Genomic DNA, 16,466 nt, shown 5'->3' with positions numbered 1-16,466 from the left:
ATGATACGTACCGAGGGACCGAGTGGCGCACCGAGCGCACCAGTGTACTGAAACCATTCTGGTGCAGATCCTCAATGGACCTGCTCCAGGACTTGGCTTTGTCCAGGGAGCCATCCTCGCCATTCTCCAGACCATCAAAATCCAACCTGAGCCGCACACACACACACACACACACACACACACAAACATACCAAGACAATCACACGCACAGAAGCACAAATACAGGGAGCATAGGGAGTTGACGAGCAGTAGCTACAAAGCTCAGTAAGTGCTCAGGGTTATTTTGCACAGCAGCTAAGGGCAATTTGAGTGTTTTGCAGCTCAGCAGGGCTCAGCAAAGCCTCGCGCAAAGTTACTGCAACAAGTTATTATCAGCAAAACCATGTCTCACCCTCATAAGCACATACATAGTAGGAGTGGTAATATCATGATATTCACACTCTCACTCAGGAGGAGGTCTGGAAAGTGGACAAATTCTGGCCATGCCAGGTTCAGAATTCATCCTAATGTCCAAAAAGGATTTTTGTTCTTTGTGTGTGTGTCTATGTGTGAGCATGTGTGTGTGTACTCTGTCACTATATGTGTGCACTATGGACTTACGTGACAGCACACTGGGCAAAGGAGAGGTACTCCACCAGAATGTCCAGTCCTCTGTTCTCATCATTCAGGAACTCCCGCACCCACCTGTCAACACACACACATACACACACACACACAAATTCACAATTAAATTCAATTTAATTTATTTGTATAGCGCCTTTACAGACATTGTCTCAAAGCAGCTTTACAAAAGAAGATAAACAGAGAAAGCAGAGGGGAAAATAAATAAATAATTAACTAAATAACTAGAAATAAAAATAAATTATTAAATGAACTTATTAAATTATTTTATCCTTATTTTATTTTACCCTACTTTGATTTTATTATATATATATATATAAATTATGTGATTTATTAAGTAATAAAAAGTAAATTTAAGTAAATTAAATAAATTAAGTAATTTATTATACACTATAAGAATGTACTTTAGTTACAGCATCAAGATGGGTCACACTATCAAGACTCATGCTAAACTTAAACATCCTGTAGCTACGTACCTTTTTTTTCTTTCTCTATATGTTAAAAAACGGATAAACGTTCGTCTCTATTATCTGCGCTACTGTTTCGCCTATCCCTGTACTACACATCAACTCTACTCTCTCATCATGATTCTAGAGACAGAGTACAACATACAGTTATATGAATGAGATTTCCAAAGATTAAAAGGCAGTTTTGTTTACTTTTTAGCAACTTATGAAGAATCAGAAAACTATACGCTGCTATAACAGTCCATAATTTTGCTAGAACAATCCATGACAGTCCATCCTGTTTCATTATACTTCAGACATAAAGTATCATAAAACAGTAATAATGGTAGTGACATCAAATCGAATGAATGTAAAAGAGGAACTGAGAATGTACATGCAAATAAAGCAAAAGAGAAAACAGAATCGAAAGAGTAATAATATTTAAACACTAAAAATTCCAGGGCGCATAGAGTGGGTTATCCCCCAGTGCCTGCCGTGGCACAAAAATCCAAATACATACATATATATCTACAAAATGGCCATCTTGTAGTTTTTGTGCTGCATTTTTTTTTTTTTTTGGTGGATGGGGGTTTTTGGGGGGAAGGGGAAGTGAAGGAACAGTGAAGGAATTCCCACCGCACTCAGCTAAGGAATGTGGAAGGCATATGGCTGTGAGAGAGCAGCAAGGAGAGAAGGACGATCCTTTGACATCGGATCAATTTAGTCTACCTCCCCGATGCTAAAACGCGTCCAGAGTCACATTGAAATGATTACTAGGGGTACGGATGAGATCTATGAAGGCTGGACTTGCCTTTGGTGAGAGGAAGAGAAATAGAGCACAGATGAGAGTAATACAGACAGACAAGACAGACAGAGGTAGAGAAAGTGGGGCCAGGGGTATGGTGCAGACTTTGCGTGCTGAAAAGTTAGTGAGCTGAGTTGATCAGTTTCCTGTCTGCCCCCCCCCACCACGTCTCTCCCCCGTCGCTCTCTTTCCTGCCAGATGCTATTTCAGATTGGTTCAGTGAGCCGAAGAACAACACGTCAGACAGGGGCCTGATTTCAGACCCGTGCATTAACCTCTGTTCCGATTTTACGTCGCCACAAGAAAAGTCTGAAAATAGCCTGGTTGCTTTTTTTTTGCATGGGAAATGCATTAAAACTCACTTTTACTGATGAGGAAAAAGAGCATGCGAATGATTAGTGGCCCTCTCTGAACACAATGGAGGTACTCACTTCTTGGATTTTGAATCCTTTTGAAGAAAATTCAAACGCAATGTGGTTTGGAGCTTTCTGCACTTAGAGTGACTCACTTTCTGCTGACTTGGATAGTCTCACATGGATGCCCTAATGATCTTTACTTCCCAAAAAAGATTTTGTGGGCCTCAGACTCAGGCGATAATGTCACCTGGAGAGATTTGTACCAAAGAACTGCTGCTGTAATCTTAAATACTTTCCTGTTCTCATCCCAGGACACTTATCCACAGTCTGGTCATACTGAACCTCTTTTCTCAACACTCACTTCCAGTGCTACACAAATTAAACTGTAATGAACAGAAAATTAGCCAAGCCATAAATGCCTGTTCTTGTAATGATCTAAAAATAGACTAGCATTTTGTGTGACGCTAATAAACCAGACCGGGAGCTGGACAAACTGTTATAAGTCAGCACTTTTTAGTTTTACAAGTTCACCGTGTGTATGAATGAAATGGCCGTTGCATCGAGTTTCATTGTGTTGCACTGTGTGTGGCACTCTTTTGTCTCTATGTGAGGAGTGTGAGTCATGGGAGTGCATACGCATGTGTGTATGTTTTTTTCTTTTCACAACTCCATTGTTGGATGATCGGGCTTCCTGACTCTCCAACGTACACAACTGTGTTTCCTGCTGGTGAAAATGGATGGAGGGTGGGTACAATGAAAACCATCTGGGGGCACACACACACACACACACACTCACACAGCGCATTGTAAATAGACTGGCAGAACCAAAAGCAAAGCAAATTCTCCAGTCACCCCTTTACTAAAGGAAATATTAATAAAAATAATTAAATAAATAAAATTAAAAAATAAAAAAGCACTGTAGAAAAAAAAATGGAAAGGCTCATCAGTCGAGACTATAGTTTAGCCTGGAGATCTGGAGATGCAGCACTTAATATACCTAACACCCTGCTATAATCAAATCGCCATCAGGAAAACAGACACAGATAGAGAGAGAGAGATAGAGAGAGAGAGCCTGCTTTCAATGACGGTCAGTTCAAGATGCAGAGATGTGAAGGGGAGGGTCAGCAGATGAGGAGAGCAGAGAAAGAGGATAAGTCACCCGATGTGATTGGTCCTCAGCGATATCTCCAGTTCCCTCAGAACTTTGGTGGATTCCTGAACCCGCCTGCGGAATTTCTGCAGAGGGAGAAAGAGCTGATTTTTATCAGGCTTTTAGCAAAACAGCCTGTTTCACAACACCACAGAGCACTACATCCACACAACATGTTAAAAAACCAATACACAAATTTATTAAAGGCATTCATGTGATCTATTAAAAATAATGAAACGTTTAAGCAAGGAATTACACACAATGGTGAATGCTGCTAGGGGAAAATAATCAAAAACGCAAGCTGACACTCGAGACTAAGTAAAAATCTATGTGTAGACGACTGTACATTTAATATAAAGCTTACATTCAGAACAACTGTGAGAGAAAATTAATCAACACCTTTATAAATAAATCAAGCATTCAACACCACTGTGGAAAAAAATATTACCTAAATATTGCATAAGAACATCTCTAGATTTTATCCTCATTAAAATGTCAGAATGTACAGTATAAATTCATGAATGTGCCATTTGTCTTTATTGTAGATGTCTTTCTTTACAGTTAGCTAAGAGCTAGCTGGCAAACAACTTCATAGTAAAAATATTCTTAATGAATAAGAGCCAAAAACAACTGGTCTTGTCAAAAATATCACAGCAACCATGATTCTGAGAACACAAAGAGCTTATTTAATAACGCTTGTCAGATTTATTGTTGAGTAAAAGTGTTGATGAAACCTTGTGCATTGTGTAAACAAACCTGAGGTGAACTGGACCCTGTCTGAACAATCATCTCAAAGCAGATTTACAGAAGTACAGACACATAGAAAAAGTAATAAAGTTTAAAGTTAAGTTACTATTTATCTCTAACATTTATCCCTAATGAGCAAGCCTGAGGCTACAATAGCAAGGAAAAACTCCCTGAGATGACATGAGGAAGAAACATTGAGAGGAACCAGGCTCAGAACCCATCCTCATCTGGGTGACACTGGACAGTGAATAATGTAAATGTCATTAATGACTGTTTTTACAACAGTTTACCTTTACATTTATGGCATGTAGCAGATCAAAATAATATATTTTTTGCCTGTTCCCAATTAAGTCCATAATGTAAATGTTGATAATGACCTTTCTTCAACAGTTTATAGTCATGGGGAATTGTGCAGCTAAGAGCTCTAGGTCAGTGTAGTTCATTACTGACCAATTAAAATCAGCAAACAAGTTGTGTATAAGAAAAAGATCATCAGTTGTTACCTTGCGTGTGACTCCTGGATCTAAAAAACCCCTCAGTTTCTGAATGTATGTGTGGGGGGGGTTTTTTACTTGGAAGCGCTCCTAACACAGAAAATGGAGGAACGTTAACAAACATCTTAATGGATACATGTTTCGCATTCCATTAACAGACAATTCTATTGACTCATTCACTAGAACATGTTAAAGTTTCACAAGTTGCTTTGATCCGATACAACCCTGTGGTTTTATAATGTCAAATAAAGCTTGGGAAATGTCCTAGGATAATCCTCACAGACATTTACATGGATTATACGCTAGACATATAAATCTGTTTTGGTGTCTGCATATACAGTAAGCAAGCACTAGCCAGACTGTGTTTACAGAATTGTAGTGACAAAGGAAGCACAGGTCAGAACAGATATTACACCTGATCACAGATGAGGTCCCACTTCTTCTCGTTATCGTACTGGCGGAGGAGGCGTGCTTTGTCCGGAGGCAGGTTCATGGAGCTCTGAAAAGACAGCAAACAGACAAGCATCAGCCCACACAACTTGTAACTATGCAGACGACCTCACAGAAATGTCTCTATCCTCTCAGAGTACATCCTCCCTCCCCGACCTCAGGGCCCGCGACCTCAATTTCATCCTGCCGCATGAGATCATCCCAGGCCTAAGGTGGCCTTCGATCTGATCGTGTAACCAGCTGCCGAAAAAACAAACAAAGCAGGCCCTTGTTTATCTCAACAACAACAGCTCTTGCTCAAAGCAATCTTTTAATCAAGTCTTTATTGTAGATAACTGTGGAAGTGATGAGTGTGAGTTCATTCCAACTAAACTCCGGATCAACATATCAGTAATGAGCAATCATTATGTTTCTTTCTTTCTTAACACTTCATGAGTGAACAAGATTTGATCTGCAGAACGGAAACTGCAGATTCTTCTTCTTCTTCTTTTTTAGCACTCTCTTTATTGTTGTTTTCAAAATTTGGTGCAGAGAAAGATTCAAAATAAAGTATGGAACATTGGTTACATAGCTGACATGTCTTTTTCCATTTCTGTCTATTGCCAATATTAAATTAATTAATTAATTAATACAAATTGAAGGGTGAAAAAAAAAGAAACTTCTTTATGACTCTAGAGTCAGTTAAGTAAGGAATAAAACAAAATTTGGTTTGCTGTATGTCTGTATCATACCACTCCAACTTGCAAATGATTATAGTACATACTATATATACTACACGTTTTTAGTTAATGAACATCACATCATACTTTTTATCCAATTAAAGAAGAACATCTGTAAAGCAATATTTCCTCCCTATTATCACTTGCATTACTGTATCAATAATCAGCTCTCTCACCAGCCTTACTCTCTCTCTCTCTCTCTCTCTCTCTCTCTCTCTGAAAATGAAATATGAAGTTAATGACTGCACTAAGAAACATCTGTAGAACTACTTATCCCCCTGATAACTTACTGCATCTACAAAGAGTTCTCTCACCAGCCTTCCATACTCTTCCACTCTTCCCTTCCATCTCTCTCTCTCTCTCTCTCTCTCTCTCTCTCTCTCAATATTCGATAAATATTAATTAAAACACACACACACACATTGTCATGCAACCAGGAAAGGATAGTTGTCTAACTTACTGATGTTACAAAACCCTTAAACTGGAGACTCCTTCCATAGACGTTAAATAATCATCTCCTTGCAAAAATGTCATCAAATCAATAACTGTATGCTTCTCTTGATTAAATACTTTAATATTATTAAATTATTTAAATTAAAACACTTATAATGCGTCACATCCTCCATACAAGTCCCTGTGAACTACTAGTTATAAATGATAACATTAGACCAAACATGTTATCATAATCCTGTGCTTTCTTCAGAGTCTGTACTATCGTCATGACCTCCTGACCAATCAGATTCGAGAACAGCAAATGGTTTATACCACAGCGTTGGAGTAAAGCAAATAATCAAAATATGCTGAATCCTATCTGGAGCCTTTTGGTTGTTTATGATAAAGTGCAGGTGGAGACAGGAGGAGGGGGATGAGAGATTCTGACAGTGGCCCAGCATGTAACAGACCTCTCAAGGGCGAAGAAACAAATGGTGTTTATCGTGAAAGAGCCATCAACAACCCCCCCATCAACAACAGCCTTCTTGCTTCATTCAAACTCATTCACCCAAAACACAGGAACCTGCTGAGCCGGTGCCAAAGGCCATGGCCGAGACAAGTTATCGAAAAGGAGGTCAGCTAAACAAGAGCAACTCTCAGTACACACATGCACATAGTTCCAGTGGTGCAGATTTTTTTTTTTTTTAAATTCCGTCTGTACTGTAAACCGACTTTCCACAAGCTTTTCACTTTTACAGTCGATTTTAGGGAAAAAATGGCTGTGCTGCTGGAAATTGTACATTCCGAACAAAGTCTGATCACCAAGCTCGTAAATCTTTACATAATTCCACCTCAAAGACGAGTGACGAGTGAAAACATTATGCTCTGTTTTTTTTTTTTTTTTTTTTTTTGCTCCAGGTTGAGCTCAGGTTTAGCGCTCAGACATGCCGTCTGTAATGACTACAGTTTCCAACGTCTGCTAAGAGACACACTCCAAAATTCCCCCTCAGATAATCACCTGCCAGAGACAAGTCTTCAGTTTAGAGCTTGAACTTGAGAGCTCTCACACTAGCTTTTCCTGAAAACATTACACTTCCAAAATGTTTTTTATAAACCTCTCAAAAAGAAAGACCACCATAAATTCCAGATGTCTGGTGTTACAACTGGAATGTGTCCTGTTTACTATACTTTCTAAACTCCCTTTTACTGAAAGCAGGATGGAGTTTTACATTTTGTATTCATTTTTTCGATCATGGAAGATCTCATGCTTGGAGGAGACGTGTGTGTGAGTGTGTGCTCTCTCTTTCCCTCAAATGAAATGTCAGTAATGGCATGGAAACCTCCCACTCCATAGTGTCGCTACAAACAGCTGCCTACTCACTGATGAGTGCACGACTTCTAGACATTTTTGACAACAAAGGTCTCAGCAAAATAAAGATGAACTGTTCCAGTTGCGAATTTTGACGGTCTGGCTTCTAATCCTTGGAAAGGGGTCGGGGTTTATCCCAGGATAACTAAAACGGGAGCTGCGTTGCGTCACTAACATGAGTCTGCAGCACTGGGTGTCTGAGACAAACTGAATTCATATATGAGCTAAACGTTTTTTATTTAGAATTCCACAAATCGGGAAAATATGAGCTGAATACTCTTTTAGTGAGAAAATTTTCATTTAGGATTCTTCTTTTAAACAACTACCAATGAAGACACATATGTAATTACTTTTTATGATACTTTCCGTACTCACATGAAGCATCTTGGTCCAAATCTGCGGTAATTTTGAAGAATTGCAAGCTCCTCTGAATATTATGATTTTGGATTAAGTTCTGCTATCTAAAAATTCACAAAATCCTGGAGCGACTGCTCAGTGTAGGAAACTAATATTGCGAATATTTTGTTCAGGACAAAAACATGATGTACAATGTTCATTTCTCTTTCTATTGGTGCTATTAGTTTCCTGGTGTGCTAATGTTTGTACATACAGTATGATTGCTAGAACCTGACCACTCGCAACCACTCAAGTGTCCATTTGTGAGCCTGAAATGGAATTAGTGGGCTTAAAAGGCCAAGCTTAAATAATCTTTTTGGTCAGTAAAAGAATTTGTAGATAAGAGATAAAGATCAGATCTTTATCTGATCTAAAATTATTCTCCTTTGTCTTTTGGCATTAGCAATGCAGGTTGACCAGCAAGCAGCCTGAGGGTCAGAATTCCACAATCCTAAGGAAGGATTTTACACACACTGATTAGTTAAAGCACCCAAGCACTACAACCACTCGCAGCAAGAAATGGGAATGTTGTGTTTTCTCGGTCATGCACATAGAGAGAAATTGCATGGTTCCACTGGCAGTTTAAAGCTCTGTGGAACCTTAGAGGTCTGTGGTGTCGAATTCAAAAGGGTTTGCTGGCCAGTCCAGACCACAAAATAAACAGTGGACTCTGAAGCAACAATGATCCAATTTCAAACCATCAGGGTGGCATGGTTTCCAAATTGGAAGAAGGTTCCATGTGTCTTTGCTTTTTCTTTGGCAGAAGCACCTCATTCCAATGAAGTCAAGTGATGTCTTAAAGGCTACATGGTGACCCAATGGACCTTATTCACACAGAAGGCCATGTACAGCTGGGGGAAAAAAATTGACTAATACTTCTCAAAGCTGGTTCCAGAGAAGTCCAGATTTTTTTTTTTTTAATGTTAAATGTTTACAGTGGTGAAAAACCCACCATAACCCAGCATTATCGAATTTATTATATTTATATTTATAGAATTGTAGTCTGTTTGACTGCTCATGTGAATTGAATAAGTTTTTTTCCAAGCCTCAAGAGTTTAAAAAGAAAGTCAACTTAAATCTAATTACAATATTAATCAAATTTTTTTCTGTCAGTGGAAAGTTCCAGAATTAAAACTGCAATGGCTCTAAGCAATAGTTAAACAATCATTGTTCACGTTTCCTTAAATATTTTAAATCATTTTAAACCTTGGAAGATGTTCCTAAAATAAATATTTAGCCTGTGGAATTTAGTTCACAGTAAAGTTACACAATTAAAATTTCACTTTAATAGACAACTAGTAGTGATTGTCTCCATGTTTCAATCATTCTAAAAAAAATTCTCATTTCAGTAATGACACTTGACCTTGCCTAAATTCAAAGGGAGATGGGAATGAGAATCCGAATTTCAGTGAATTTTGACCTTTAATTGAAAGATTTTTTAATAAACACCACTTTTTTATAAGCTCTGAGCTCAGAGTGGCAAAAAAACAAAAACAAAATCAACTATCCAAAAAAACAAAAGCTGCTTGGCTCCACAATAGAGTGACGAAAGCCACATCAGGGACAAAACTAGCTTCTGTTGTTCGATGACGACTCAGTGGATGAAAAGAGAGACTGTAATGGATTAACAAAGCGCCATTCCCGTCTGACATTTATATTCAAACAGCATATACTGAATAATAGACTGCGGAGAATAGGGACGAGTGCACCAGATATCTTTAAAGCCGCAAAAATTTTAAATTCTTAGATTATGTGAAATAATAATACCATATATTATCAAAATATTAAAAAAAAATACTGAAAAAAATATATCATTTATTTTATAATAATAGCTTTTTATAATATGACTAGTTTTAATGCTTGTTAGCATTTTTTTTTTGTATTGAAAACAAAAAGTTTCATAATTTTATGGAAGTTAATGGACGTGTATTATGGATTTGTTTTCTTTTTTTTGTTACCAACATGATCCCAATGTAATTCCTGACAATTTAAATGATAATTTCCCTTGAGAACTATTCTGATTCTTTTTTTACTTCATATTTTTCTTATAAATTGTAAATTACTTTTGCAGAACCCTGTACTAGAAAGAAAAAAATCTAAAAATATCTAAATATCTAAAATACATTTTTATATACATTAAACCTAAATCCATGATTTTAAAGATATTTAGTGGTCTTGCTCTTAATCGTTTAATTGTATTGTGTTTACAGATTACAAAAGGAAAAAAAACACTGTAACGCAAGTTTTACATTTCAGCAATGTTGCCACACATTATTACAACTTTCCCACACACTGGACCAAGGTTTTGGTCAACGGAAAAAGCAAAGAAAGGAAAATGAAAGAAGAAGAGTATTCAATAAAGGAGAACGATCAACCTTAACGCACAGTAAACAAAAAAAAAGACAAATAAAATTAAAAATTGTATCTGTACAACCGTTATGGTGCACATTCACAACACGGCTGAATTCTGTTTATTCACGCCCACAAATTTCCATAAAATGTAAAGCTCCTGGGGAACTAAAATGACTACATAGCGGATAAATCTTTCAGTAATGTAGTTTAGCCATTTAAGCAAACCCTAGACACACACTAACTCTAAGACTCTAACTCTAAGGCCCTGAGATACTGACATTGTCATTGATAGGAAACTACTGAACTGGCTTATGTTTGTGTGTGTGTAATATAAATAAATAATAAATTCATTCATCCTGAGAGCGTAAACTATAGTTAATATTGCTGTCACTAATTATAAGATTTGAAGCAGTTGAGGGTCATGTTAGTTTCCTCATATGTACACTAACGCAAGGATAGGATACGAATACAAACTAGATTTTCATGAATATTACAGTTCTTGTGTAAACAAACAAATAAATGTACGAATAAATATGTAAAAAAAAAAAAAAAAAGGCTCAGGGTCAGCGAACAGTCGTTCACTGGTACTTGCTACATGTACGATTCCAAAAAAGAGAAAAAACAAGACATACGGAAATTTTTAAACGTTTTGATTTCTTTTTGTGAATCATGTGAAATTAACAAAGTCTATATATTAACTTGCAACTCAGCGGGAAATCCAGATATAAAGCAGAAGGTAGTTTAAAAGAAACAGGAAGTTTCTCACGCCTTTTTTTTTAAACACTGACACTTATACGAATATAAATTCTCCAAACTATTGAGGAAACTTGCTAACTGCTGATCAGAATAGTATCATATCATCATACAGCTCTTCTATAATTGGTGCACAAATGCAGTCATAATGCTGCTAAAACAGAACAGAACAGCACGTTCACATTCACATTCCTTAGACCTTATTTGGCTTTATGTTGTTTCGGAGAGGCCAGTGGGAGTGCAGGTCAGCAAGTCCTCCATGCTGCATTTAAAAACACAAACAATGCAAATAAGGTTTGTTTGGGGACCCTCTGTTTACTGCCTGCGGTGTCTGCTCCCATGATCAAGATCTAGATACTGGGTCACAATCCAGTATAAAACATTCCACAGCATCCTCAAATCTGAAAATAAATAATCCTGCAAATGATCTGTGAGACAAAATCACGCCTTCATTTCCAAATACAGAGGCAGGAGCAATGCAGACAATATAGCATATAATCTGAAAGCCAAGTGATTAACAGTTATACAAGAAAATCAGATGCTCTAACGGCTTAATAGTAATAAAACAGTAACTGTTATGGACCAGTCGAATGGTTGTAGAATTTGCTTGTTGTATCAAAAGCCTATAACGTTAGCTACCTGTTACATTGTTAACATGTGTACTGCTTACAAGCTTAAGTCATGAGTCAAGAAGTCAATAAAAGCTTCTTGACTCATGACTTAAGCTGTATATGATTACACGTTGACAGAGATTCCCTTAATTTTATCTCATTTTTATACAACTGAGCAAATGAGGGTTGAATGGCCTTGCTCAGGGTCCAACTCACAACATTCCAATCAGTAGTCCAACACCTTAACCATTAAGCTACCACATCCCCTGCTTAAACAGTCAAGCAACATCGCACAAGCAAGAGTGCTGTCATACTGAATGTTGTGAGCTTTTTATGTAAATCTGCCTTCCATCGATCACCCATAACATTAAAACCACTGACAAGTAACACGAATAACATAGGGAATAATGGCAAATATTAGGCAGCACGTGAACAATCAATTCTTGAAGTTGATGTGTTGGAAGCAACAAAAATGAGCACAGGTAAGGATCTGAGCAACTTGGCCAAATCAAAAAGCGACAAATTGTGATGGCTGGACGAATGGGTCAAAGCATCTCCAAAACAGCAGGCCTTGTGAGGTGTTCTCAGGATGCAGTGGTTAGTTCCTACCAAAAATGCTCCATGAAAGAACAAGCGGTGAACCCGTGACAGGATCGTGAGCACACGAGGCTCATGGACTGATATATTCTACGCGGAGCGGCTTTTCATGATAGGAAGTCAACTATGAATTACACAGAAGTCCAACACCAAACACGTTTCTGAAGCCTTTTTACACACAAACCTGACTTGCATCAAAAGTAGTATGTAGGCATCGTCTCAAACCAGCTCTGTACCAACCTGTACAGTGGAGTATACAGAAATATGAACAGCTATTTTGGGTCTGGTGTGAATTGTAGATATTACTGGTCTAAGGTGAAAATGTTTAGTAGTACGTACAAAAGGTCATATTTTTTTCCAAATGAGGAAGAAGACTGTATTTGCGCTGAGGGTGTTCAGTTGGATAACTGTGATCTAAACCGCTTCTTTTCTATTCTAACACTGGAGGAATGTATGTACAGTATGACGCATATGATGCTGAAATTCCCTTTTTCAGTTGAACTCATTGTTACAAATTCATTACATTATGATATCTTTCAAAAACTTTGAAAAAATTTATAGTTGGCAATGACACTTCCCTAATTCCAAAGTTTCTGGAGAAAAGGTTGAAGTGACCATCATGAACATGTTAAGTAAATAAACCCAGGACTAGAGAAGGCACTTGATAATCACAAGATCAAAGTTTTTCTGAGACACTGTATTTGGAGGATTGGCTTAATAGTTTCACCATATGCCCAGGAGGCTTCATTGCTTCATCCTCCATTTCATCAACTGACCATAAGTAGAGAAAACTCTTAAAATATTATCCCACAAATTCAGTCTTCACTTTTCAATTTGCTTTATTTATCCACTGAAAATAGCAAATGAAAATTCTTGCCGCATTAATCACATATCTTTAGGATATTCCCAGTAAAGACAAAGTTAATCACAGGACACAGTTATGTCTCAAGCCCCAGACTGAGTATATTTTCTTTGTGCATTTTTACTCAGCGGATCTTGGCCAGGGGCAGCGAGAGAACGCAAATTCTGTTGAGTGAAGCTGGCCTGTGCTGCCGGAGCCAAAGAAGACTGGATAAAGTGCAACACATCCTGCTTCACCCCCTTCCAAAAGAGAAGGGGTCTGTGACCACATCTTGCCCTTCTCCAGCGTTTTAGTTAGAATACACACAGTGATCTGTGGTCAATCAAGATGTTTATCTTCTTTTATGGGCAAGGTAGTCCCGGCTTCTGTTTCTGGACCTTTGAGAACTCTGCAGCTGTGGCTTTAAATAGACAAAATCATAAACAATACTAGGAAGTTTAACTAAACTGGGTCTGGTTTAGGAAAAATAACCAGGACAGATGTGAGTGTCCTTATTGAGTGATTTAAAAGGATATTACTAAGCTCAAGGAAATCATGTGTACTCTCATACATGGTTCACAAAGCCAACACTTCTTCTTATTTGCACCTGGACATAACCAACAGTGTGTCACATGATCATACAACCACAAGACCATCCACTTTTTTATCCCTGCTTTGGATGAAACGTCTTTGTTTCTTTATGATAAACGTCTTCCAAAGCTGTTTGGATGTTTGTTTGAGCAACAGGACCAGAACGAGGTCGTGATCAAGACGCAGGAGTAAAGATCTCGCGTGTTCTCAGGCCGGTCCCCTGCCATTAAACAAGTCAAATGTCGGAGTGTGTGAAAAAGTTGTACTCCTTTCACTGAGCTGATACCTGATCTCCCAGGGTTTAATTGCGTAACCTGAACCAGGCAATCACAACAAAGCAGTGGCTCCACAAAAGAGTCCTCCCTCGATTCTCCAGCAGAGAGAAGACACAGGGAAGAGGGTCGGAGGTGTTCGAGGGACGGACCTCCCCCCACGGCTCCTTTACTCAAGATACACAAACAATCTCCATGACAAACGATCGTGGAATGTGCTTTATTTACACACACACACGCTAATCTGTTAAAAATGAGCTTATTAACAAACTTTAGGTTACGTTAGTGACGTATGCTAAAATAACTGATGGATCATAAAAGCTTCTCTACATTAATTTTGATGTAACATTTTACAAAATGAGTTTTTTGGTTCAGTTAACATGTGGCCATTCACCTGGGCCTGATTTCCTGTGCTCTTTCTAAAACTATGCCACAGGAAGTTTCAGAAATTAACCGCTGGGTATGAATTACACAAGGAACTATGACTCCAAAAGCTCCTACACCAATTCACTATTCAAACGTTTCCTCAATCAAACATGATCTTAAACGGTTAATTTTCTTTTCAGTGGATAATGCAGATCAGATTGTTAAGCAGACATTTTCGATACATCTGCAAACCATCTGTAACAGGGAACGACACATATCAGCGTCGTTTATGTCGTCTGGCTATTTAAATACGCAACATTGAGCCTATTTGAGGATTTGAGAAAGTAGAAATGTTTCGCTGTAGCTACCTAATGAACTTAGTGGAAATTAGTGATAGGTAAAATGGTACAGAACTCATTTATTTAACAATGCAAATACTCCAATCTGACAAATTCACTAGCGGTTTACTAGCAGACTAACCAGCTTAGCTCTAGTTAAAATCGCTAGTTTCGGGAAAAAAAAGGAAGTGGAACACTGTAACCACTTCAGAGTGGATTGTTTTTCTATAACCTCACACTTTCCTCTCTTTCTGCAGCAGTAAAAGGTAATGTATTTTTAACTATTTATGGCTACATTTGAAGTTATAGAACATCTGCAAGATGAGTTAGTTCCTGTTGTTACTTATGTTATAGCAGCTATAAACAGTCATTCTGTCCTTTTCATCTCTCTTTAATTAATAAGATTAAAAAAGACTTTCCCATAAAATCACTGTCTCCTAACTTCCCCATATCTACATTTGTCATTTTTAAATAACACCATTTTTAATAAAATGTTTATTACGAGACTTAAGTCGAAAAGCTGCCACACAAATCCCTGTGAAAATGATTCAACACCATCTGAGAACAAAACATCTCCAGTTTAAAGTAAAATACACCACTGAGAGTTTACTAGTACTTAAATACTCACTATTATTAAATAACTCATTTTGAAATATAGCTTAATTCTATTTTTTTGTACCGTAATTTAATTCTTGGTTTTTTTATTTATTTATTTATTTATTTATTTATTTATTTTATTGATGTGACCAATGAAAATTGAATTAAAATTTGTATTATTTAATTATGTATCTAAATGAAGCTTTCGAACAAAATGCTCAGTGGTATCTTAATTACGGCCATCATTTTATTTTTATTCTATTTTATCAGTTTAAACACTTATTCAGTAAGTGTTTAAACTGATAAAATAGAAAAACGGGTGCGCATGCTCGGTTCAATATTTTCACTTACTACCAAAATTTTCTCCCTACGTTTTCTGTCGGCTCTGTCCCAGTCTACCACCTGCTTATCAGACTGCCACAGCTACTCCAAAGTATATAAACACTATGATGATGAACTCCTTTCATGCCACGTAAGCGATGTAAGAGCCGTGTGATCATGGGAAGATTGGGGTTTCAAATAAATTACAGATGCAAATTAAAACTAAAGACCCAGGTAAAATGTCCTTTATGCTAACTTCAGAGCATATTCCAGAAATTTTTTTTATTTCAATTTAAATCCTGAATTAAATCTGTATATCTATGTAATGTGACATGCTTTAAATTTAAATAAAAAAAAATATATATATATTTTTTTTGTTTGTTTAATACTTTCACCCCAGTGAAATATTTGGAATTTTCCAAAGTCACAGGTTCAACAGAAAGTCACATCATCCAAATTTCCCAAACATCCCGTGAATAAGAATAAAGGTTTTTTTCTTTATTTTCAGTTATATTGTGATATTAACTGTCTTCAGGACATATGCATAGATCATAGTAAACTACTATTTTATGGTCATTGTAAAAATGAGAAATTGTTGCCTTAGTGGGATTAAGGCATTCTCACGGTTAAATGAAACTTTTTTTTTTTTTTTTTAGAGTCAACAATTCTTAAAATGTTGCATTTTAAACAAACTCATCCAGGTGAAATATGCAGCCCAGTCCTAGACTAAACCCAGGCATAGTTTTGAACACCGGTCCAAATGTGTGTCTGAAATCTGTCCTTCGCACAAATCCCCCTGAACACACTACAGGGAAAACTGTTAATATGCAAACAGCCTCTTA

General features: G+C 37.3%; 1 protein-coding gene across 6 annotated transcripts in view; it reads right to left on the bottom strand.

Annotated features, from left to right (window-relative positions):
- The window catches only part of fmnl3 (formin-like 3), a 50,581-nt gene that overhangs the window by 23,733 nt on the left and 10,382 nt on the right, over positions 1 to 16,466 (bottom strand). For 5 of the 6 annotated variants that reach the window (XR_009206782.1, XM_058410554.1, XM_058410555.1 and 2 more), the window contains exons 2-6: positions 5,035 to 5,118; positions 4,629 to 4,709; positions 3,388 to 3,464; positions 601 to 684; positions 12 to 146 (exon numbers count right to left, since the gene is read on the bottom strand). Coding sequence is in view for 5 of the 6 variants with exons in the window: in XM_058410554.1 (XP_058266537.1) it covers positions 12 to 146; positions 601 to 684; positions 3,388 to 3,464; positions 4,629 to 4,709; positions 5,035 to 5,118 (461 nt within the window). In the remaining variant the exon portion in view is untranslated. The remainder of the gene's footprint in view (positions 1 to 11; positions 147 to 600; positions 685 to 3,387; positions 3,465 to 4,628; positions 4,710 to 5,034; positions 5,119 to 16,466) is intronic. The other variant, XM_058410556.1, reaches the window with a different exon arrangement.

This window comes from Hemibagrus wyckioides, linkage group LG15 (assembly GCF_019097595.1).
Source record: "Hemibagrus wyckioides isolate EC202008001 linkage group LG15, SWU_Hwy_1.0, whole genome shotgun sequence".
NCBI classification, from domain to species: Eukaryota; Metazoa; Chordata; class Actinopteri; order Siluriformes; family Bagridae; genus Hemibagrus; species Hemibagrus wyckioides.
The sequence above is the reverse complement of the archived record's forward strand: the minus strand, read 5'-3'. Positions and strand labels throughout refer to the sequence as shown.